Source organism: Tamandua tetradactyla, chromosome 22 (assembly GCF_023851605.1).
Source record: "Tamandua tetradactyla isolate mTamTet1 chromosome 22, mTamTet1.pri, whole genome shotgun sequence".
Classification (NCBI taxonomy): Eukaryota; Metazoa; Chordata; class Mammalia; order Pilosa; family Myrmecophagidae; genus Tamandua; species Tamandua tetradactyla.
This window is the reverse complement of record NC_135348.1, coordinates 21164237-21190116: the sequence shown is the minus strand read 5'-3', so window position 1 is coordinate 21190116 and position 25880 is coordinate 21164237. Positions and strand designations below refer to the sequence as shown.

Sequence of the window (25880 nt, the reverse complement as noted above, 5' to 3'; positions counted from 1 at the left end):
AATTGCAGGGGTAATCAATTCATTGTCCAAGAAAGTCATCAAAAATCTAGATCCCTTCTATTTCTTCACCCTGCCAGCTTCAGCATTTGGATAGCTTAGTTGCAAGTTGGCTACAGCAGCTTCAGGCATTACATATTTAAAGTCAGATAAAAGGATTTCTTCTTGCCCTGTGCCCCTTTTTAAGAACGAAGAAAACCTTCCTAGGAATTCCTCAAAGACTTTCTTCTCTTATCTCATTAATTCCAACTGTGTCACCTATCGTCCTTAAAGATATTACTTAGCAAGCATAATCAGATTGGCTTATATTAGTAAATATTCAATAACTGGGGACAGAGAGGGGTCCAACCTCTACCCAAGACACGACATCTTGAGGAGGGTGACCTGTCAGGATTCTTTTAGCAAGTAAGAAGGCAGGCAACCAACAGGGTCCTCTGCACAGATGCATTATGTTGTTGGATCCTCAAGGCCTTAAAAAGTGGTATTGTAGAGCATGCTAAGGAGCTTTAATTGTGTTTGAGGTTATGTAATGATTTCTCTTATAAATCTTTATTGTTTTTCCTTTTACCGTTGCTGTATGTTGATGCGTTTACAATATTGTGGCAAAACATTGTAAAGTAGTTATGTATGTGGAATTTACTACAAATAATATTGGAGGTAATGGTGGTTTTTTCTTTTAAACTTTTTTTTATTGTATAGTATAACATATATACAAAGCAAAGAAATAAGAAGAGACAATGATGCTTTCAAAGCAATAATAATGTGCCTGGTTTTCAAGATTTCTTAAGTTCAATCACAATAAAATGCAATTGAGAAGCATAAGAATTTGCTTAAAGACCTCAGAAACAAAGCTTTAACGAATTACAAAAGAATTCAGAGATTATACCATCTAATAGCCTACCCCCTCCATTTTGAGGAAATCTACCCAACACTGAAAATACTCATTTCCAAGGATGCTGGGAGTGAATGAATTAGTATAACCAGCAATTATCTATTTAATGTAATCTGCACTCCATGCACAATAGTCTCAGAGCAATAGCAGCATCAATACCAATAAACAGGAAAACAATTTAATTTTTATTGTTTTTTGACATATTTTAGAATTGAGACCACTAGGAATGTATAGACAGATTTCTGGGTTTAAACCTGCTTGGAACATCTCCTTCTGGAATGATTAGATGACCAACGTGTATATATATTATACAGTTTTCAGATTTTTTAGGGATCGCTTTTGCTTTTTCAAAATTTACTTTTCTCAAAGTTCCTTGGAAAAATGACTGATTCCCGATCTGGAGTCAAGAATGTAGTCATGAGCCTGAAACAATTTCTCATAGCAGACAGCAAGGAAGCCATCAAAAACACAGCAAGGAAGCCAGACAAATTACAAAGTCTACACTAAAGACTGGCATGATTTGGCATCTGAAGATTCCCTGGATAAAAATAGACTGCCCACCCCAAGCCAGGTAAAGTCTCTCCAAGAGGGAGAGGGGAAAAACTCCAACGAGAGAGAAATTAAAACAAAACTCCTGTAAGGAGACTTTACCACAGGAGTTCCTAAAGATTTATGGGGTGAGCTCTAAGGAAATTCAGTCCAAATATTGAGTTATGGAGGTTGGCAAACTAACCTGGCAACTGTATGTTAAAACTGAGAAGTGTCTCTATAGACTTAGATTTCTCTATTTAATTTATATTTAATATGATTATTGAAACATTGGGTTTAAATCTATCATCATATTATTTGTTTTCTATTTATTTCATCACTTATTTGTTCCCATTTTTCTTTTTGGCCATCTTTTGGATTGAGTATGTTTTCATAATTTTTTTTTTCCACATGGGCAGACACTGGGAATCGAACCCAGGTCTCCGGCATGGCAGGAGGGCTGCCCTCATAATTTCTTTTTAATTTTTATTGGCTTCTAGCTATACCTGTGTTTCACTGGTTGCTTTAGGGCTTATAGCATATATCTTTTCCTTAGCATAGTCTATCTCCAAGTTATCATATCACTTCATGAGTAGGTTAGGAATCTTAGAAGGTAGTTCTGTTTATCCCCTTCCAGCTTTTGCGCCACTGTCATACATTTTACTTCCACATTTGTTACGAACCTGACACTATTTTCTTATTATTTTTTATTTAAGTAGTCAACTCCTTTTTTATTAATGTTTTTTTTTTTTGGTAGAGAAGTTGTAGGTTTGCAGAGATATCATGCAGATACACAGAAATATACAAAATTTCCATATAAACACCATATTATTAAATAGAATGCTGTTTCTTGATTTACTCCGTAGATTGCTCATTGCTAGTGTATAGAAACACTGTTGATTTTTTGCCTGTTAATTTTATACCCTACCACATTGCTGAACTCATTTATTAGCCTTAGTAGGTTTATTGCAATTTTGGGGGGACTTTCTATATATAGGACTATGTCATCTGCAAATAGTGGAAATTTTATTTTTTCCAATTTGGATGTCTTTTTTTTTTCCTCATCTAATTGCTCTGGCTAGACCTTCCAGAACAATGTTTAATAATTGTGACAGTGGGCATCCTTGTCTTGTTCCAGATCTTAGAAAGTTTTCAGTCTTTCGCCACTAAGTATGTTAGCTGTGAGTTGTCAATGTATGCCCTTTATCATGTTGAGGAAGTTCCCTTTGATTCCTATTTTTCAGAGTATTTTTATCAAGAAAGGATACTGGATTTTGTCAAATGCCTGCTCTATGTCAATTGAAATGATCACATAATTTTCGCCTTCATTTTGTTAATGTGGTATATTACATTAGTTGATTTTCTTATATTGAAACACCCTTGCATACCTGGGATAAATCCCACTTGATCAATGTATACAATTTTTTTAATGTGATGTTGGGTTCAGTGTGTTAGTATTTAGTTGGGGAATTCTGCATTTGTATTCATGAAAGAAATTGGCCTATAATTTTTCCTTTCTTGTGGTCTCTGTCTGGTTTTGGAACAAGGCTGATGTTGGTCTCATAGAATGCTTAGGTAGTTGTCCCTCTTCTTTAAATTTTTGGAAGCGTTTGAGTAGGAATGACATTAATTCTCCTTGGGAAGTTTGGTAGAATTTCCCTTTGAGGCCATCTGGTTCCAGGATATTCTTTGTTGGGAGGTTCATTTAAATGCAATTTTATTGAGATATATTCATCCGAAGTAGACAATCAATGGTACAGTAGCATCATATAGTTGTGCATTCATCGCCACAGTCAGTTTTATAACATCTTCATTACTCCCTAAAGATGAAAAATAAAAAAAAGAAATACCCAGAACATCCCATACCCCTTTCCCTCCTATTATTTATTTATTTATCGTCTTTCTTTTCTTACTCATCTGCCTGTATACTCGACAAAGAGAGTATCAGTCACAAGGTTTTCATAATTACACAGTCACACCATAAAAGCTGTATAGTTATACACTCATCTTCAAGAATCAAGGCTACTGGATTACAGTTCAACAGTTTCAGGCACTTCTTTCTAGCTATTCTAATACACTAGAAACTAAAAAGGAATATGTATGTAATGCATAAGAGTAACTTCTAGAATGACCTCTCGACTCTATTGGAAATCTCTTAGCCAATGAAACTTTATTTTGTTTCATTTCTTTTCCACCTTTTGGTCAAGAAGGCTTTCTCAATCCCATGAGGCCGAGGCCAGTCTCATCCCTGTGAGTCATGCCCCACATTACCAGGGAGGTTTACATGCCTGGGAGTAATGGTCCACATAGTGGGGAGGGCAGTGTGTTCACCCGCCAAAATGGCTTAGAGAGAGAGGCCACATCTGAGCGACAAAAGAGGTTCTTGGGGGTGAATCTTAAGCATAATCATAAGTAAGTTTAGCTTCTCCTTTGCAGGAATAAATTTCGTAAGGGCAAGCCTCAAGACTCAGGGCTTGGCTTATTAAATTGATAGCCCCTAATGCTTGCAAGAATGTCAGGAATTCCCCAGTGGGGAAGTTTAATATCTGCACATTTTTCCTTAGACCCTCAAGGGACTTTGCAAATACTTTTTTACTTTCTGCACAAGCTACTCTGAGATGTATTGGGGTATTACATTAACCTGTACAAAATAACAAGATCTCATTCCTATTCAAGTTTCCATGTGTCATGTTTGAATAAACTGACCATACAGATTAAATTAGTGTGTCATAGAAAATACAAATTTTGTACCAAATAAGCATGTCTTCCTTTGGTCTCACAGTGAAGGTGAAGCTTTATGATGGGAAGTTTTTGAAGACTGATTCAATCTTTTTTACTTGTAATTGTTCCATTGATATCTTCTATTTCTTCTAGAGTCAGTATAGCTTGTTTGGTGCTTCTAGAAATTTTTCCTTTTCACATAGGCTGTCTAATTTGTTGGCATGCAGTTGTTTATAGTATCCTCTTTTGAAAGATATTTTTGCTGATTAATGAATTCTAGGCTTGACAGTTTTCCCCCTTTCAGTACTTGAAATAAATTAATTGCCTTCTTGTTTGCATTGCTTGCAGTGAGAATTCTCATCTTTTTATTTTTGTTCCTCTGTATGTAATGTGTCTAATCAATTCCTACCTATGCATAGCTGTTTTTAAGATTTTTCTTTGTGTCATTAATTTTAAGTTATGTGATTATGATGTGTCTTGGTTTGGTTTCTTTACGTTTCTTTTGCTTGGTGTTCATTGAGATTTTTAGATTTGTGGGTTAATAGCTTTCATTAAATTCAGAAAAAAGTGGTCATGCATTATTTCTTCAAATATTTTTTTCTGTTTTCTCCTCTCTCACTTTTATTTTGGAGTTTCCAAATTACACATATTTTAAGCTTCTTGAAGTTGATCCACAGCTCTCTGATGCTTTTATTCCCTTTTATAATATTTTTTCTTTGTATTTCATTTTGTGTAGTTTCTATTGCTATGTTTTCAAGTTCACTAATCTTTTCTTCTGCATTGCCTAATCTGCTGCTAATTCCATTCAGTATATTTTTCACCTTGGACATTTTATTTTTAATTTCTAAAAATTTTATTTGGGTCTTTAAAATAATGCATTCTATGATTCCACTTAACAAGTTCATTCTTTCCACTGCTTCCTCGAACAAATGAAATACACTTTTAATAGCTGTTTTATGTCCTTGTCTACTAATCATATTGTCTTTTGTCACTTTTGGTTAGTTATCATTTATTTATGTATTTTCTCCTCACTATGGGTCATACCTTCTTGCTTCTTGGCATGTCTAGAAATTTTGATTGGATGTCAGATAACGCAAATTTTACTTTGTTGCGTGCTGGACATTTTTTATTCCTATAAATATTTGGGGGCTTTGTTGTGAGGTTCTGTTCTCTGTGCAGCTCTTTCCTTTCCAGAATCCTTCCCTGGGAAGTCTAGCCATCTGGGCCCCCTTGGCCTGATTCCATCTTCTCAGCTCGGGGGTCTGCTGGGCTCTGCCGTGGCTCTCCTCCTTCTGATTCACGGTCTGGAACTTTCTCGAGGCAATGCCCTGGGACAAGCCTGGCTCAGGTTGTTTGTTTCCCCTTCCTCAGGGATCACTGCCCTGCACTGGCTGTTGTCCAATTTCTGAAAATCTTTACCTTACATTATTTGTTTGTTAGTTTTGGTTGTTTAAGGCAGCAGAGTAAATCTGGTCCAGATGCACAAATCCCGCACGTTTCTTTTCACTGTGAATGTCTTCATCCAGATTTTCATTTAAATTGTAATCCTTGTCTATGTTATAATGGCTTTTACTAACCATGAAGTAATAAAGAAGAAAGTGTCACATGGAGAGATTCTTGGACTAAAATCCAAGAGAACTAGGTTATAGTTCCATTTTGTTTCTCTTAGAGTATTACCTATTTCTCTTTACTTGCGGACTTTGAAAATAGGGTCTGGATCAACTGATTTCGGTGGTGCCTTGCAACCCAAACATTCCATGAGTCTATAAAACTCAGAGAGGCTCAAGAAGATTTTAACTCATTTTTAGAAGATGGAAAGGAGATGTAAGAGTGGTACTAAATTTTGGAGGGCAGAGGCAGCTGCAAATTAAGTGTTTGAAGAAGGGATAATGAGGTATAGAGAACTAATGATTCCTGAAAATCTAGGCATGTTCTGGGAACTGGTGGCACCAAGAACAGTATGAGAAAAGGCACAGAGTCGGGGACTGCTGATAGGAAGTAAGGCAGACTGAAAGTCTGCATATGAAATAGTTAACAAAGTTCAGAAACTTCGACAGTGCCAAACAGGGAAAAGTAAAATTGCCTATGACACGAGGGCTTCTTTATTATAAATTCTAGCAAAAGGACCAAATCTTTATATTGGGCATTTGTGTGGTCTTTTAATATATAAAACATTAAAAAAAAATCCCTTTTGTGGACTCTCACAAAAACCAGTGTGTGTTTGTCTGTGTGTGTGTGTGTAGGGGGGAAGGGAACAATAAATAAAATGCTTATCTATTTCTATTATTATTAAGAACAAAATACCCTATTTATTTAAAAAGATGATCTTTTGGCAGAATTGTGGTCAGTGCCAGAAGGAATTTTATCAATGATCTCTTCTGAACTTCAGACAACAAACTTGAAGGGAAATCTTTGGCCATAACTCAGAAAGCTAGCAGGTGCTTGATGTGCTGTTAGAAGCAGGTCAATGGCATTGTGGATAAACTCTGCTAATCACACCCCTGCCAGTGAGGTGAGCTTTGATTTAGCCATACTTTTTCACCAGAATCTTCTTTATATGTGTCACGTTTGAAACATATCATTACATATGGAGGTTTATTCTGTAATTATGGGAGGGTATCAAACCTGCTGGCATACTTTTTGGTTCATTCAATAACCATCCTCATTATTAGGGTGCTTTAACAAACCCAACAAGCTGATCAAGGCGTAAGAAGAACATAAAGACTCGCGTATGTGGCTTTTTCACACCTGTTAAAATGTTCACAAATGAAAAATACAATGAATAGGGCAGGAAAACATGGTTTGACATTAAAGCAAGGGTTCCACATTAATCAACGTTAAATCCAGGGCTGAAAAACAAGTTCGCGGTTTTGATTGTTTTTCTTTAAGAATATTTTATGATTCATAAAAGTAGGGTGAGTTTTTGGCACTCCAGGAAATTGGTCTTACGTGCCATTTTGTAGAAAACAATGACAGTTTTATGTACTGAATAGTCAATATTTTCATCTATTTCTATACTCAGGGTTTACATCCTTATTCTCTAGTATAATTTACATTTGGCTACAATAAAGAACTGCATTACAATCATGTTACTGTTATTATCAGTGAAGCGGTTAACAAGGTTGGTATTTAAATGACTGTAATTATATTTCTAGGATAACATTATTACTAAGTTGAATAAAGACAACTTTTGGTTCAGTATTTCTGTGATATCCAAAAGGCAAGATGAATTAGGCTCTCATTCAAAAAAACATATTTTTCCTTGGCTATAGAGATAATAGTCCTGCTAAGGAAAATAAACTGTATCCTGGAGAAATCAGCAGAAATTCACAGGCCCTTAAGCCTTCCAGAGCCAACCAATTTCTCCTGCTTCAGGCTTGAATAATTTCATTGAACTGCAATAAATTTGAATTCCTTCTAAATTCCTAAATTTGGAAAAAGAGAGACTGTTCTTATTTGAATGTTGGAAAGGCAAGGAGGAATACCAAACAATCCCAGCCATATCCAACAGTATTAGAATAGTCTGAAGGTTCCTATATTTTGTGTTCCCACTGAAAGATACAAAGATGAGAGATGATTGCTGGTGAATCACTGTTCTATTTTATCTAGAGACCTGAGTGCTCCCCGTGCTCCATTCCCTCAGGGACTGTGCTGCTCTGCTTAAAAGAATATTGCCTGCTCTGAGAGCTAATGATTTGTTTGGAGGGTAGAAGTCTCAGAGGTGAAGATAACTGCACAGCTTTTATAATGTATCTTTCAGATCTTTGATCTGCTTTTCTCTGAATACATGAGACCCCTCAATAGCAAGATTAAAGATACCTCTTCACAGAAGAAAGGCAAAATTTGCACACATAAAAGCCACTCAGATTTTCAAATAATATTTTTGTATTTCTTCATTTTGTCAACATCACATTTGGTGAGTGTTGTTCATTCATGTCATAACCGGATGGTATTCAAAATACAGTGTGGATCACAGGTTTATTCATATTTTCCTAGGAGGCAGGGAAATTCTGAATTTTGTTTTAAAAAGTGGTTAGTGCAAGCTGGTTTTATGTCTTAGACATACACGCTCATTTTGAATTCTTTTTTAATTCAACACGTTTACTTGATATTCTGTAGATGTCAGACATTGTGCCTTCTTTTGTAGGGAATATCAAGAATCAGGTCCTGTTTTCAAGAGATTCATATTCTAATCAGGCAGATAAGGCAATTACAGAAAAGGCCATAATCTGATGCAGAATTTGACAAATGGAAAGCATTTGGAGAGAGATGAAAAGCTTTCAAATTGGGAACAGAATGAAGAGACCAGCTTCAAGTGGGAGCTTATAAAGAAAGGTTTCAGCATTTGAGAAGGACCTTGCAGGATGGGTGAGATGGAGGCAGTAATAAGACATATTGGGAGTGTTTGTGTGTAGGGACTGGTGGTGGTCATAAAAAGTCAAGAAGCCTGTTTTGAACTTGTAGACCTGGAGAACCAATGAAGAATTGTACGCAGAGCAAAGAAAACATTTTGTGGTCTCAGACACATTTTTGAAGCATTTAAAAAGCAGATTTTGGTGGCTTTTGACCTAAAAAATACATCTATGTAAGCAAAAAGGTGTGTTTGATGGTGATCCATAGGTTTCATTCCCAAGTAGAATAACTTTCCCTAAAACACTTCAAACATACAGGAGAAGTATGACAATCAAACGCTCATTAATAGGTGAATCCGAAAAAGACCATTTTTCATTTTCTCAACGATGTAGCTCATCCATAAAACTGACCATCCCAACCCCTTTAGTTATTTGTTTTTAATTAACTATTTTGATTCTAACACTTCATAAGAAAAAGATTACTACATATAGGAAAAAAAGTGGAATTAAGAGAAATTACTATCAAATTCTTTCTAAATTAATATTCAAATACATTGAACAAAAATTAGAAAATTAACTAATTTTCTAGTAAAGTATATAATACAAACTAGCATCCATCAATGGATCTATATTCTGGTCAAACGAATCAATAAGGGGACATAATTTTATAACATTCTGAAGAATTGATCCTTCCCTGTTTGCCATATAAATAGCTGAAATTTACTGTCTATGTAGTAGCTTGAAATGCATTTTTTAGTCCTGCTTCCTATGTCCATTAGAACAAAGCAAGTCCTTACAAAAATAAAGTGATAAAATGTAGAAAAGATATGAAAATATAATAACTTTATTGAGTAAAGAAAAGCAAAATAGATTTAAAAAATAAAAAGCCACAAGCAGGATTGCAACAAATAGACACATGGTTCTAATCAGAAACCAGCTTTTTGAGGATTGTTTTTTCATAGTTATTATCGTGATGGTTAGAGTTTTTCCAAGATAAATTTGAAAACATGGGTAACTAAACTGATCCTTCACCAAGATCTCTATCAGAACAGGTAATCGAATAGATGCATCATATTTCCTCTGCTTTAGCTCCTGCTATTCTGGGCAGAAAAAGCGAGACCCTCAAGGACTGATAAATCCAAAACTACAGAATGAAGTACAAATATGTGAGAACAGTCCAACATCCTAAAATAGTTAAGAAAAATATTATCTAAAAGTTGTTAGCTAACACTTACTGCCAAATTTTGAGCACCCTGAAATTCAATAAGCCTTTTGTTTTTGTAGATTTTTTGTTCATGTTTCCTCTTTCTGTATATATATTTGGAAAGAGATCTTTGTTTTGTAAGTAGAGGGAAGAGGGACCAAATGGGTGAAGAGTAAGTGGTATTCTACTGGTCTACTTGTCATATTTCTTTGTGCTTAATTTACCATTAGGTGATGATTTATGCTCTGATGGGGTGGAGTGGGGTTGGCAATAAATACCAAAACAAATTGTTGTTTATCACTCTGACTTAAGAAAAATGTTCAAATCAAATAGGAAATGTTTCTTCTCATCACAAAAGTTTTGCCTTATGATCACATTTGAGTTATCCTAAAACATTTAAAATGTTTTCCTTTAAAAGGTTTGACTTACAGATAATTATGTAACCTAAAGATCAACAATATGAAATATCCTATTTTAAAGTTTTTAACTGGGTGACAGCCTAACCAAGTTGACACTTAAAACTGACCATCACATCCTCTTTATTAGTTTTTAATTGGCTATTTTGACTCAAATTCTTCACAAGGGAAAGTATGTAGGAAAAAATAAAATTAAGAGTCATTACTATGAAACATTTTCTAAATTAAATTGAACAGAAAGAATTACAGAATTAACTAACATTGAAAAATGAAGTATATAATACATATTAGCATCTCCCAGCATTTGCTCTTGTCAGTAAGGTACAACACTACAGTTTTTAGCACACACTGACTTATTTCACATTCCTTACAACAGATCAGTACGCATTGTTAAATATCGATCTAGTTGCAAATAAAAAACCACGAGAATGGTGATTTAGCAAGTTGAACAAATTATATCAACTATTTTTGCTTTCTTTAAATGTTGAAGATAAAATATGAAAGTATGTCTAACATCCATGGAGTGATAAATGGAAAATTAAATTACCAATAAAATTAAAGTTAACAATGATTGAATAAACCTTCAAAAAAGGTAGACTATTTAAGCATTAAAAATCATACAATAACCAAACTATTTCCTAAAACCAACAACTTACCATTAAGTGGATCAGATGCTATGTCACTTCTACTTTCCTTCCATGACAGCAGGTAGTCAAGGCTGGTGAAATCTGCAACTTCTATGTAATTATTAACTGTCAGCATCAACTGATGAGCTTTTGCTATTCCATAATGAACTTTTGTTTCCTCCATCAGAGGCATGTTCATTAGCTCACTTGTTGTGTCGAAGGCTTGTTGGAAGTATTCAGAAGCTCTGCTATAGAATCCCTAAAAATGTAATAAAAATCATTCTTTCTTAATTTTTTTAGCTTACCATTTCACATGTTCACCCACTCCACCTTCGTATGACCCAAACTGATCTTTTCAACAGTTGTCACAGTTCACCTTCAAGAAGAAAGGGAGAGCAAGAAGGCTCTGTATTCAAATAAGGTCCTTTTAAAGATCTGTAATTTCTCATTATGCAACATCTTGTGGGTAATTTAGCAGGAAAGCTGCATCTGTTAGGTTGAACTATATGAAACTTCAGCTTTTAGATTCAAAATGGTAAAAGATTTGGCTTAATCCATAGTAGCAAAAAGAAGTTTGGGGAAGAGTGAAACAATTCACATCAACTTGGATGTAATTTTCTTACTCATAGCACTGAATTTAACTATGGAAATGTTTTTAACCAGCTTTTGTTCTCAGCTTCAAGATGCCATTTTTCAGCCACTTTTAACCAGTGTCCCGCAAAAGGAAAAAAATAATTCTTTCTGCTGTTTGAGACCACTACCCTTCCCTCACCACGTGCACATGTCATTCTGGACCCTGAGCACTGAAGCATCAACAGTTTATTTTTAAAAATATATGATCTTGATAGTACGAGTACGAATCAAATGATTGTTTAAAGGTCTATTTCTCCTCTAAATCCTTCGTAACATTTTAAGTCGAAAGTTCTTAAGTGTTCTTGTCATCCTCACTTCTCCTAAAAGCTACCATCCACAAAACAACAGCGTTGTTTACCTTACTTTTATTATACATCAGGGAGAGTGCTAAGTGTTTATATACATGTAAACACTTTATATATAAATATATAAAATGTCATTGACCTTCATTCACAAGTCCCCCATGTGGAAAGTAACTATGTGATTATTCTATGATCTTATTAGAGAAAGAGATCTCATAAAGGACCTACACATAGTTGTTTTCTCTAAGATATACTCACTGACCACTTTACATGAATTATATTCATTTAACACTACATGACATCACAACAGGAAGGTTGAATGGGTGCCCCATCTTCCATGATTATATAGTAAAAAGTAAACTAATTAGGATTAATATTTTTAGTGTGCTAACTTTTAAACCACAATAGTTATAGAAAACATTAGCTCCAATGTTTTCTAGAGACATTTCTGATTTTTCTCTTTGTCTTGTAATATTATTTTTTGAATTTTTTGTAAAGAATACAATTAAATACAGAGTTTCGTTTGAGTTGATGAAAAAGTTATGATAATAGATGGTGGTAATGGTAGCTCAATATTATGAATATAATTGATATCACCGAATTGCACACATGAACATGAATAAAATGGGAAATTTTATGTTGTATATACATTAGTGTAATAGATGTTTTAAAAAAGAGAATACAAGTATAATACATTGAATGAGTAATCTGAAAGTAGAACAGACAGGAAGAGAGCAGTTTGTAGAAAACCTTGAAAGGTAGGTTGAAAAGTAGTAGCAATATTAGATTTTCTTTTAGAGATTCAGGACACATTTTAAAAATGCTCAAATAGTGTCCAAAAACAAAGGAGAAGTTTGGAATTCAAAAATGATAGAGAAAGTTGGTTAGAAATTAATTACATTAATTAAAGTGGTATAAAATTGGTTACAAATTTATTGATTGGTTCAACAAATAGACATAGTAGCTCACTGATTCTGTGCTAGTACTCTCCTAGGCACTGAGAATAAAACAGTAAACAAAGTAGATATGGTCCTTTGCTGCTCTTGTTAAACTTACATTGTGGCCAAATTAAACAATAACCAGAAAAAAAAATCATGAACAAGAAAAGTATCAGATAAGTGCTACAAGGATACTTAAATTTATGTGAAGAGCGACCTTGTGACCACTTTTAATTGAGTTGCCAAGGGAAGGCCTCTCTGTAGATGTGGCATTTAGCTGAGATCTGAATAAGAACAGGCCAGCAAAGTGAAGTTCAGGTGGCAGAGCCTTCATTCCAGGATTATATTTGTATTCAAAGAGGAATGGGAAATAATGGAAGGATTCTAAACAGAGAAGTTACTTGATTTAATTTACATTTAAAAAGGATTACATTGACCCCTGTGTGGAAACTGGATTTTAGGAAGAAAATGGATATACAGGGAAGTGGGTTAGGAGGCTATCACACTAGTCCAGGTGAGAGAAAGGAAGTGTTGTAAACTGATGTGGAGATAGCAGCAGAGGCAGAGAGAGAAAAGAAGAATTTGGGTTATGCTTTGGAGGCACAATGGTCAGGGTTTTCTTCTGCATTTGGATACGCAGCAGGGAGGAGAGAAGCATCAAGGGACATCCAGATTTCGGGTTTGAGCAAGTGGGTTGATGTTAATGGTACCGTTTCTTAAAATAGGGGAAGACTGGGAAAGAACAGGCTAAGGGAGGGGGTTATCAATTGTATTCAGGCCATGCTAAATGTGAGATGTCTATTAGACATCCAGTAGAGATACCAAGTAGGATGTTGGCTTCACAAGTCTGGCATCCCAAGGAGAAGCCAGGGTTGGTGATAATTTAGGGGTCATTGACACATGGGTGGTATTTAAAGCCTTGAGCCCAGATGAGGTTAGATGAGGGGAGCTAATAAAGTGAGAGAGAAGGTTTTCCAGAAAATGCCTGAATGATATTCTATTAGGGTTGAACATTACACTGTCAAAAAAGTAGAATTCTGGAGAAAGAATACATTTGATGTGATTTAAGTGAAGATGTCAAGTAGGCAGTAGGATGATGGGTCTGGAGTTGAGAGGAGAGATCTGAGCTTGAGATCTCGAGATGCCAAGTGCTACTGTGTAACTGATACATGCTGGAAATACTACCAGGTACCAGGCATACTTAAAAATTCCAAGTCCTTAATTAACTGTTTTTCAAAGTATCTTGTTATTGACATTTGAAAGGTGAGACAACTGAGAATTAAACAATTAACTTGCCCAAGTTTACAGTTATTAAGTGGCTAGGATCAGAATCAAATTCATATGGCATAACTGAAGGTTAAATCCCCTTTGCCCTGGTATCAGCCCTTTCAAGGAATACCTTAATAGATAACATCCGATGCAATTAGCTTGTGAAATTCTTTAGCTATACAACTGAAATAAAGGCATTAAACATACTTGAGAAACATCCATAAACAACTAAAAGTAGAGATAGGAAATAATTCGTTGACAATGTGTTCTTAAGAAATGGCTTTGTAGAACTAGAAGGAAATTCAGGACATCCTTGAAGTACTGCCTTGTCTCAGTAACTTCTCAAGTTATACTTTTAGTAGCTATTTAACAATCCAGAGTTTGTCTGAAAAGTTATCTTTTGATTTTTTGACATGAGGAAATATGTGAGATGATTCACACAAAATTGAATGTAAATTTAACAGTTTTATTAAGAAATCAACTCTTGTTCTAAGGTCTATGGCATCATAAAGATCCTGATATGGTATTATATATTTAACACTAATTACTGATTATATGATATTAATAGTAATTATATGTAATGCTAATTATTACTATATGGTATTATTTACTTAATACTAATAATACTAAAATATTAAGACTAGAGCTTAATACTAATTACCAGGAATTTATTACATTAAAATATAAAGAATTACTAAGGCATATGACTCAACCTGTATATTTGCAGGTTGTCATTAAAGAATAAATACCTGGAATCCTCCAAATTTTATATTAGAATAGAAGTAAACTGATAAAAATTAACTTTTGGCCATTGAAACAGCCTTTGGATACTATGTCATGTCTCTAGTCTCCAGTTATTAAACTCTTTTTTTTAATGGTTAAAAATCAGAGAATAAAACACAGATTGATGAGATGCAAACTCTTGGCAAAAATGTTATGAAAATCTATACATAAAAATATCCCTCAGAATGGTTCATTGGTTTATTTTCCTTATGATTTTTGTAATTAGAAACATATAGGTTGATACTTGATGTCCTGGTTATAGGAAAAGACTGAGTTTAGGGTATTGTTCGGTGGTAGGGTAAGACAATTTGTGCTTTTTCCACCACTTTTGTTTTGAAAAACATTCCTTTTAAAAAGTCACACTGTATATTTTTATTAGAAATGCCAAGCTGCTGCTATAGGATAAGCTCCCCCAGTAGACCATAAGCTGCCTGAGGGCATGAGTTTTGTCTTCATCCTGAAAAGCAGACAAAATCGAATACAAAATGAGCAAGAAAACAAGAGAAAGAAGTCAACAGAGGCAGACAGCAGTAAGTACACAGCAAGGCGGTGCAGCAGAGCACGCGGCAGAGAGACTTGGGTGCAACTGGACGACAGATGGAGGGGGAGGCACGAAGAGGGGAAACAAAGTGAAGGAGACCACAGGCAGAGAGGGCATAGGAGAAGAAAGGGGCGGGAGACATAGGAGCCAGGGGCAGGTAAGAGAGGAGAGAGAGAGAGGGGGGCTGAGAATGTCAGGAGGGGGTGGTGCTTAAGATGCAAGTCATAGGAGAGAGGAAAGGCAAATGAGAGAGGAGGAGAAAGAGCGGCAGAAGAGAAAAAAGAAATGAGATATCCTATTTGAAAATATTTTTTCCATAGCGGGAACTAAAGATACACGTTTCATTCATTCAATTTAATTCCAAACTCAGTTTTCTTAATACAAACCTAAATAATTTTGAAAACATCAAAATAACTTTTATGGCAAATAATAGAATACTGTGGAGATTAAGATTATGAGTCCAGGGGAAGAAATCTGGCCATTCCATATACGATACTGTGGTAAGGTGAAGATCAAATGAAAATAGAATTTTAAAGTTGCAAATTTTTCCCTCTAAAACCAAGAAACACATTATACTCACTTTTTCATTGTAAATGTCCCCAAGCATTGTACTTGCTCTAGCAATGTCTAGGTTTTGGAAATTGTTTCTTGCAATTTTCAGAACTTTTTTCAAGTATTTAATAGCTTCCATTGTCTGTCCTTGGCTAGAGGAAATCAAATCAAGAAAAAAAAATCAGCAATTGGAGTATAACTCAATGTCATAGTGAAAAGAAGATATTTTGTTTCTTTGTTTTAGAAAATGCAGGACGGTTATCAGAGTAATGAGATCTAAAGTGTAAATGCCAAATCAAATAAATGTATGCTTATCTTTGTGGGAGCATATAGGAGTTAAAACTTTAAAAAAAAAACAACTTTAAAATCCTTAAACATTGTTAGTGGGAATGTAAAATGGTGCAACTGCTGTGGACAACAGTTTGACGGTTCCTCAAAAAGTTAAACACACGATTACTGTATGGCCCATCAATTCCTCTCCTTGGTATATGCCCAAGAGAAATGAAAAACACACATCCACATAAAAACTTGTACGTAAATGTTCATAGAACCATTATTCATAATAGCCCAAAGGTGGAAACAACCCAACTGTCCATCAGCTGATGAATGGATAAACAAAATGTGGTATATACATAACATGGAATATGAGTATGACATAAAAAGGCATGAAATCCACATATATGCCTCAACATGGATGAAGCGTGAAATCATGTTACGTGAAAGGAGCCAGTTACAAAAGGACAAATATTCTATGATTCCATTTATATGGCATGCCCAGAATAGGCAAATCCATGGAGAAGGAAAATAGATTAGTGGTTGCCAGAGGCTGGGGACTGGGGAAAACGGGAAGTGAATGCTAATAGGTAAGGAGTTTCTTTTTGGAGTGAAAATGTTCTAAAGTTGGATAGTGGTGATGTGGGCACAATCCTGTGAATATACTGAAAACTACTGAATTGTACACTTTACAAGGGCAAATTTAATGTGTGTAAATTACATCTTAATAAAGCTATTTTTTAAAATAAGCTTTAAAAAGTTTTTAAAAATTGAATGCTAGCTTTGTTCCTGATAGCTTCGCACAGCAGTGAAATTTCAGCTGTCACTAAATTCACTTGTACAAATGTTATATATTTTGCCAAAATGCTCCAAAAGACATGTGGTTTCTAGCTAGTGCTTGGCATTCATATATATATTATTTTCTTTTATTTTTGTTAGAGAAGTTGTAGGTTTACAGAAAACTCATGGCCTTCATGTATTTTTGAAGGAAGAAAAGGTTGAAAAATTGAGAAGGGAAATACTTATGCAGTGCACGTGACAGATACAAGTATCCAGGTAAATTGTGACAACAGTCATTTGGATGTTTGGAAGACTATAAATTCCCATCCCTTGGATATTTCAGGAAGGTCAAGAAATCTCTGAGACCCTATCAAGTGTCCTAGAATGCTAGGTGTTGGAGAACATGGCCCCTGCCCTTAAAGGTTTTCACTGTCCATTTGGAGAGCTAGTTATAGGAAAACCTACATGGGATTAACGGTGATGGACATATATGAATAGCCGATAGTGCTGTGCAGCTTGGAGCACATCATATGAGTATCTCCACAAGAGTTAAGTCTAATTGCTTGAGAGGTAATTTTGGTCTTAGAAGGCAGCTGAAAGCACTGGAAGCCCTATCTAGTGAATGTAATAGCGATCTCGAAGCATCTGTATAAATTTCAAAAATAAGACTTTGTATAGTGAGAAACATTTGTGAATTTTAGGCTGCAGGAAATGCTTAGTGTGCTTATCGATTCACAGTCCTTTGCTTTAAGTCAGTGTTTCTCCCTCCTCCACCCTCACCCAGGGTCTTCAACATACAGGGAGGGAGTCATTGCTATTATCCATCCTCTCTGTTTCACTTTTTATTTTGGGGAAGGGTGTCGCATGCGTTGGACATCAAGCCCAGGTCTCCCGCATGGATGGTGAACATTCTACCACTGAACCACCATGCATCCTGTATCCTCTCTTTCTCAAAATGTTTTCCCCTCTCTAGCATCTGGCATTCTCATCCAGTCTCTATTTGTCTCACTTCTTTCACCACTTTTCCTGTGTCTCTCATTGACTGACTATGGGGCTCCTGCCCATCCAAAGTTGGCTCTTTCCAGGTTTCTGTTCTGGGTATTCCTCTTCTTTCCACCTAAATGCTCACCAGGGGCAATTTCAAATACTATGATGGTGTGATCTGACTCCTAAATGCATATTTCGGGCAAATCTGTATTTCTAGCCCTCATTTATTTCCTCTTTCCTCCATAGGAATACATAGACATAGTCAGCGTGTAAAGAAGTACAGTCCTGTCCAAGAGAAAACTTTCAAAGAAGCTATTCAACAATGAAACTGATGGCATTTTTGGAATGCCTCTTTAAGGAAACCCTAATGATTTGTGATGCATTCACAAATAATTTAATGACTTTTTAGAAAAAAATAGGGTTATCCATAGACATTATTCACTGTGTTTTTCAGATTTGACTCCAAATTCTTTGGGCTGTTTCCAAAGATCAAATCTATCTCTCAAACAATGACATGCTGCTATTAGGGCTATTCAAAAGAATATGTCAGATGAGAAAACATGTTTCAAAGAAGAGCATTTTAAACATGTAGTGGCAGGATTAGAGGTAACAGTTTGCATCACCTCCCAAGAACTGAAAAAGATGACATTCATTTGCATATATAAACTGTAGCGTTTTTGTGAAAATAAATTAGGTTAATTTAAAGTCATACCGTTCTATGATGGACATTAGAAAGATCTATGCTTGAATTCCAGTTTAGCCTTTTAAGTAAACAATTTTGATTATGTGTGTACTCTTTCTTAGCCTCAGTTTTCTCATTTTAAAAATGACCATAAATTGCTGAAAGACGAAATTTACATATCTGTTTATCTATCTATCTATCTAATCTATCATCTGGCAACATGGTAGAAATTAAATAAATAACAATTATTCTTATTATCTCTCAATGAAATAAAAGGCTAGCATATCTACAGTTCTCTACTTGATATTGTCTACTGTGAGCAGAGAAGAAAATTCAATTTAGTTCAGGTATTAATTATTTTTGAAAATCCTTCATTAGACAATGAATTAAATGCCAAAATTTCAAAGTATACTGTATGAAACAACCACATAAAGTCTAGGTGGCGGGGCCAAAGAACTAACTTTTTGTTGTTGCTGTTGAGGTATCAGGTACTATCAAATACATTTTTTTCCTTTCTTATTTGTAAAAGAATGCTCTGCCTTATCAGAAATAAAAAGGAATTCCATGTTCCTGAAATTGTAAATACTGCTTTTTGTGAATCTGTCCTCACTTTTTTTGCAAAAATTATGAATAATCTTCTTACACATTTTGGCATACCTGAATTATCAGAAAAATTATGAATTGTTTGAGGAATTTTTCAAATGCATACATGGCCACACTTCAGTGGAACAAAAATAGGATGAGAGGTGCATTCATTATTTTAGTTTACAGATTTATTTTGTGGAACAACTAAAGTACTATTGAGAGAGCTTGAGAGCATAAATATATTAACAAATAAAATAACATAATATTTAGAATTTTGAGCAAATGTGTGGATATTGTTTAATGAAATTAATAATTTTCTAAAGCTCTTTTCTGAACTTTACTGTTTAAGAAAAAATTGAAGAAAAAAGAAAAAAAGAGACTTTTTTTTGCATATCACTTTAAAGCCATAGGAAAAATATGCTTTTTTTTTAGCTAAAAAGGACTCAGTGAAGCTCGTTTATGTTCATGTTCTTAAAAGTTGATATATTTTGATGGAAGTACATTTTGGATTAGATTTGGCCTGCTGAGGATTGTTAAATCATAGTCTACACAAACAAAAAAAAAAGTAAGTTCAGTGAACAAAGAAATCCAAAATAGTATAAATAAAACTATTCTGGGTGAGTTGAACTGTTTTTCTCTCAAAGGAGCAACAGATCTCTAATACATCCAAAGCTATCTATAACCTGGTCTAACAAATAATGCTACAGATAGAGCTTTTCTATTATAAATCATATACCCCCTATATATTATGCTGTAGTTCCCCAGCTAGCAAAGTTGCTAATACAGTTTCTGAAATGTAAACATTACATGTGATTAAAAGGCTTCCAAATTTAAAAGTTAGCAAGAGCTTTACAAGTCAATCTTCCCTTGGAAGGGAAGACATCAAATATTTTCTTACAGAAAGGCTACAGAATACTCGTATAAGTTAAAGGACAAGGTTAAAATGTTAGACAAGTATTAATTCCAGCTTTCTATATGCAGTGCACAGGTGCAACCCGCACAGCATATTATATGGTATAATCATTAAATTCATTCAACCAGACCTTAGAGAGTTAAAAACATATATTCTGAGGAACGGGACTCCTCGGTCCAAAGAATGAGAATGAAACAGTGCAGAATATTTGTGTATCAAGGTGATTCCAGTTTCCAACTGGGAAAACAGGACTGTTAACACCCACATCCCCTGACAACTGTCCAATTATGTATATCACACTTGGCCTACTGTTTGCTGTAGAAGTAATCAATAAAGGATGTGGTTGAGTGAACATAGATTTTGGTTGAACCAATGCATGAAAACTTAATCATTTACTCAGAAAGAAGAAATCAAATAGGGCAGAGATGAAAGAGCCACTAAGGGGTTTGTTGATTGTGCCACCAAGTTGGTGGGCCACAGATGAAAGTAATAAGGCAAATGGAATCAGTGACAGGAGAAAATGTAGAAAGCCTTTCTTAATTTCATGAATTAATAGATATGTTTTGATGTATTTTTTTTTTTTGGTCATTTTTAGGAAATTTCGCATCAAAGGCCTGATGTTCCATTTTAAAGAATCTATGAAAATTACTAGGGCGTGTCATTTCTCTCGAGCAAGAAGAAATTAATTTTCAGCTATAACAGAAAGGTAATTTTCACACTTGGAACTTTGTACTGATTGATTTAAGGGTCTCCACTGTGGAAAGTTTTCTAGGAAATAATTTAACCTGACTTGGCAAGAAGATTTACAACTGGTATAGAATAAACCCAGAGATGGGATAGATGTGACCAGCATGTCTTGAACGCTCTCATTTTTGTGATTTTTTTTTCTAGCTTCTTTTTTAAAGTCATCATTATTATGGTGGAGAGTGGTGATAGTTATTTCAGTTAATGAGGCAAAAAACAATGCTGGAAGGAAAATGGTGGGGTTTATCTCCGTATTTACTCAAATAGACTGTCAATATATAATCATATTTACTTGCTAATTTCTCAACTTACTTTCTCTTTGTTTCAAAGACCATAATTCTGGTTTGAGAAAATCCTGGTTTTTAATAGTTGTGTTTCAAGGCATTTGTTGTGATCATTTTGGAATTATCAATTTGCTTTTCACTAGTATTCCAAGTAAGGAATAGAAAGATATTGTAAATGCTCATTTCCTGTTATGTTGGTTAAATGCCTATGCATTTAATATTATTTATATAAATAGCAAAATTAAAAGAAAAAAAATCAACAAACCTCGTCACCATTAAAACCTTCCTCAATACCTCAGCTAAAGCCAGGACTGGGTCTAGCTTTACTAAATGGGGGACTCTGTATTACTGAGTCCTCAGTCTTGAGGGAATGTGGCATGTTTTTCAATTGAAGGCTCAGTATAAATTTTTATAACTGTTTTAGAAGCTTCCAGCCTTCGAGCTTATTCACCTTTCATGCTCGTTCAGCTGATGGCCTTAGACACACTTATCCTAGACATGGCTATTCTCTTCCATTTCCTTTAAAGAGATAAAATATATTTATAGAGATAGGGCTACCATTAGTGAAACTTGTGCGATTACACAGGTTAGGAAAAAGAGATTTAGAGGTGATCTGAAGCTTCAAATGCAGCTTGATTTATTTCTCAGTCACCACCACCATAATTTCCTCTCTTTTGGCTGGGTCCTATTTCTTTCATGTTGTGGCTGACCTGAGAAGGCCAGTTCAAGACAATAAAAGGGATATATATTTATAGCAACAGTGAAGAACATAAAGACTTAGAAGTCAAAATTTCTAAAAATGACCCACAGAATCTGTCAAAAGAATACTAGTATAATTAGTACACTTGATTTAGTAAGACAGCTCAGACATCCAGGGAGTGTTGGTTCCTCCCTGCATGGAATTTTCTTATTTTGAAACATTTTGGCTATCAACAGATCATATCCTCAAGTTATTTTCTACCAACAGTGGAAGGATATCCTGAGGCTTCACTGTCACCCAAGTGCTCCTTCATAACCAACAGCAACACTGCAAAATGGCAGATTTGGATTGGGAAACTTGCTACGGTCTTGGGACACCTTTCCCTTGTGACCTGAGAAGTATCTCCTGAACTCTTTGTGTTTTCCATAACATTATAAAACCAAGAACCCAACTCTACCCTACACATTACTGATGGCCTTATTTGTACTTTAGAACATAAGGATTCTTTCATTTGGCATAAAAGTGAGATGGGGATGAATATTGTTGCTCCATTACGTTTTCCCTGAGGCAAGTTGCTACACTGTTGAGAGTGCTGGAACAAACGCATCCAATTCTCTACCAAAGAAACACTCTACTTAGTCATATTTTAAATATACCTGTATCCTTCCCAAACTCCTAAATCCCAAATAATTTTTAAGCAGCCAAAAGAAAACATTAGATTGTTTTGACTTTATTGTTGCCGAAATTTACCAGATAATTGTTCAACCCTCCTCCACTAGACCAGGAATTCAAATCCCGGGCAGAGCCTAAAATATTCTAGATGAGACTCAAGTTTAATAGGCGAGAATTGTTTTAAGACAGGCACATGATTCCAAAGTTTCAAAAATAATGATAAAGATCATCAGTAACCAAAAGGGCATCCCAACACTTGTCCTGTGGCACAGTAGGTGCTCAATAAATGCTCAAAAAAGAAAATATGTTCCCCTGGAGTTTTGCTTCTTTAGTTATGTTAGGACACAACAGAGATGTCATTTTGTAGAAATTTTGCAGGCCCCTCTCATTTCATTGATATTAGTATTCTAAGCAAAAATTACTATTTTGGCAATGGACATTTAATGCTTTAAATGCCTTTCAAATAACAATATTACCTTTTGAAACATCAACCCAAGTGTATTTATAACTGAATAACAAATAAAAAGAAATTAGAATTTAGGGTTAACACAATCTATATCTATCATCATCATCATTATTATTATTTAAAATGCTATATCCCAGATACAAAATAACGTATCAACAACCAAGGCTTTACCTTCTAGAAAATTTCAGTCTCATTCCATCCTGGCTTGACTCATAATGCTACTATGTATTATGACTACATACAATGATTAAATGGAGTATTCAAAAGTCACAATACAATGCAGAGAGGGCAAAACATATTTGTCATGGAAAAATATGTATCAGAAGTTGTTCATGTATACTTTAAAACATTTCTGTCTTAAATAAGTTAATGGGAATATTGGTTTTGAAGCCAGTTGTTTATCCAGATATGCTCAAAGGGCAAATGTCTTAATGGGAGAAGCATGACTGAACCATAAATGGAAACTTTTCTCAAAGAAGAGATCTGGAAAGGTTATGGTGAGCCACAGTTACTGAAGCATACTATATATTTCTGCGCTCTCTGCTTTTTTAACCTGTGAGATGTGACCTGATTTTTCTCTGTTACTTGAGGTCTTCTCCGAACTTACAGAAAACCAAGAAGAAAATAATACAAAGGAGGAACAGACAAAGAAGACTTTAGATGCATATTTTAAGATTCCTTATTGGTTTAAAACAACTTACGATGAAAGGGTCACTTAAGAAGGGCACTGCTTAAAATTTAAGCAGGCAGTAATGGAAAGCGACAGACCTCAAACCATTTAAGTCATTCACAGTTGACTGAATTTGCAGTGACAGCAAGACAAGGGTGCTCTAACCTACCTTTGCAGGACCTTGGCCATTGCTTCACAGGCTTTCCCCAGGCTGAGATCATCACCCAGGTCTGCTGAGATTTTAATGTAAGTGTCAAAGACCTATGAAGAAGTGGACACACGGATGGTTCGTTCCATAACAGAAAAGATTAAAATTAACAGTTGTTTTTAATATCTCCATAAAAATTCTTTGGTTTATTAAAAATTCATGTTGGTTTGGTTTATTTTTATCTATAATATAACTTGTTTCACAGCGATCTCTTTAAGCCTTGACAGTGAAGTCTTACTTTTGTGAAAATAATTCTTTTTTTTTCTACACAATCCCAAATCTTCCAATTTATGTAAGTTAGATAGGAATAAATAATTGAATGGCTTGCAATGTTATTTTAAAATATGGGACTATTATCTAAGGTAATATAAGGCAGATTATAATGTTCTACCATTGTAGTGTAAATATCACTTTTCTTTCTATAAAGAGCTGCTTGAAAAACAGGAATTTAGGTGCCAGGTAATTTCCACATCTATTATTTAATTGATGCATATCTCACTGTTTGTACACATATATAGCATACACCAAAAATCTTCCTTACAAATGTACTTCATTACAACAGTATCTTCAATAATCGAAAGATTACAGCTGCCACAGCCAAACGTATGATTTTAATTTAATTGAACACTGACATAATCTCTGTGGTATAATTTTTCTTTTCACTTTTTCCCCCTTCTCCAATGGCCAGAAGGAGAAAAATATATCAAACAAAAATCTCATTCTTTCTTTTTCCTTCATCGTTACTTGACCCAAGCTATTACACACATGAGGACACAAGAAATCTCCAAAGACCTCTATGGAAATCCTTTTTGCACATTTTCTAGGAAAGAATTAGTGAAAGTCATTGGCGGAGTTTGGGAGAGAGTCCGTGTGAGGGAGGACATACACACACCCTGAATTAGGCAGCTTTAAAGTGTTTAAGTGCTGAAGGCAGGATTGACATTTGCCTTTGCTTTCTTAAAGTTAATACCTGAGAAGTAGCTTCAATGAGAACATTGTTATACCTTATAAAATTTGCCTTTCGCGTAGTTTACAAGTGACTGCTTAGCATAATCCAGAGATTAAAATTTACCGACTGACAAACACCCAGTGTTTTAATTCTTGCTAAACCTGTAAAGTTAAAAATTCTGATTCTTCTTTTTAAGCCTTTTAATAAGCTTTGTATAAATCTGAGATTATTCTTTTCACACTGTCTTGCATAACTGGCAACACCTAGATTTAATATGGCATCGCTTGACATAGACTTATCTGAGTCAAGGAGCAGAACCCATGAATTTGGAGCGCTTTCATGAGAACTTATTGAATCTGAACCTCAAGCTATTTGGAAAGAGATCTTCTAGTGTCTTTTTTGATCTATACATTCATGAATGGCATTCTGGAACTTTGAAGTAAAGATTGAATATTATTATATTTTGTGTCAAAAATGGTTTGTTTGAGCTAATATTTTTTGTTACTGTGTGCTTGCCACTATGTTAGACTCTAGGAAATGTTTAATAGAAGAGAACATGTTTACAGCCTACAAGGCATTTTATAGTCTAGTGGGAAAAGCTTTGAACTGATGCAACTCTGTGAATTAGAAATAACTGAAGAAAGGTTTCTCTAGTGCTTTAACCACACTTATCCTGCACTACCCTCCAGGCCCCAGACACTGTGGCCTTGAAGTAGTAAGATGACTTCTAGGAGGTAGCCCATTTAATCTGGATAGATGACCAAGAAATGATAGGTACGTATTTCTGTGTAGATAACTTCCATCCACACGAGTGTGCCATGCTTCCAGGTGGCAGGGGCAGCAAATCGCCCAGCCTGGGGTTTCGGCTCTGTCCTCAGATTTGATTCTAGAGTAGTTTACCTCCTGGAACCAGATGTGGTCTACCGGAATGAATTCTGACCTTAGAGCAAGAAGACCTGGATTTCCAGAGATCGTCCTGAGGTTGAGTTTCTTCAGAAGTTAAATAGAAAACCTACCTCTGAGTGTGGTTGTGAGGCTACCATGAAATAATGTAAAATGTAGGCAAATCTTGGGACCAGAACTCCTTGGGACTCAACAACCAGCCCCCAGTGAAAGTTCCTAGTGGGAGTTTCCGTTTTCATAGAAAGATGCACATTTTATTTGTGACTTGAGAGATCTGTGTATCTCTTTATATGCTTTACCTAAAACCAAG

At 35.1% G+C, this 25880-nt stretch overlaps 1 protein-coding gene across 3 annotated transcripts in view; it reads right to left on the bottom strand.

The window, feature by feature from the left end:
* The window catches only part of TTC29 (tetratricopeptide repeat domain 29), a 266829-nt gene that overhangs the window by 103565 nt on the left and 137384 nt on the right, over positions 1 to 25880 (bottom strand). For all 3 annotated transcript variants that reach the window (XM_077139877.1, XM_077139875.1, XM_077139876.1), the window contains exons 8-10: positions 23680 to 23771; positions 15783 to 15906; positions 10767 to 10995 (exon numbers count right to left, since the gene is read on the bottom strand). In XM_077139877.1, the coding sequence (XP_076995992.1) occupies positions 10767 to 10995; positions 15783 to 15906; positions 23680 to 23771 (445 nt within the window). The remainder of the gene's footprint in view (positions 1 to 10766; positions 10996 to 15782; positions 15907 to 23679; positions 23772 to 25880) is intronic.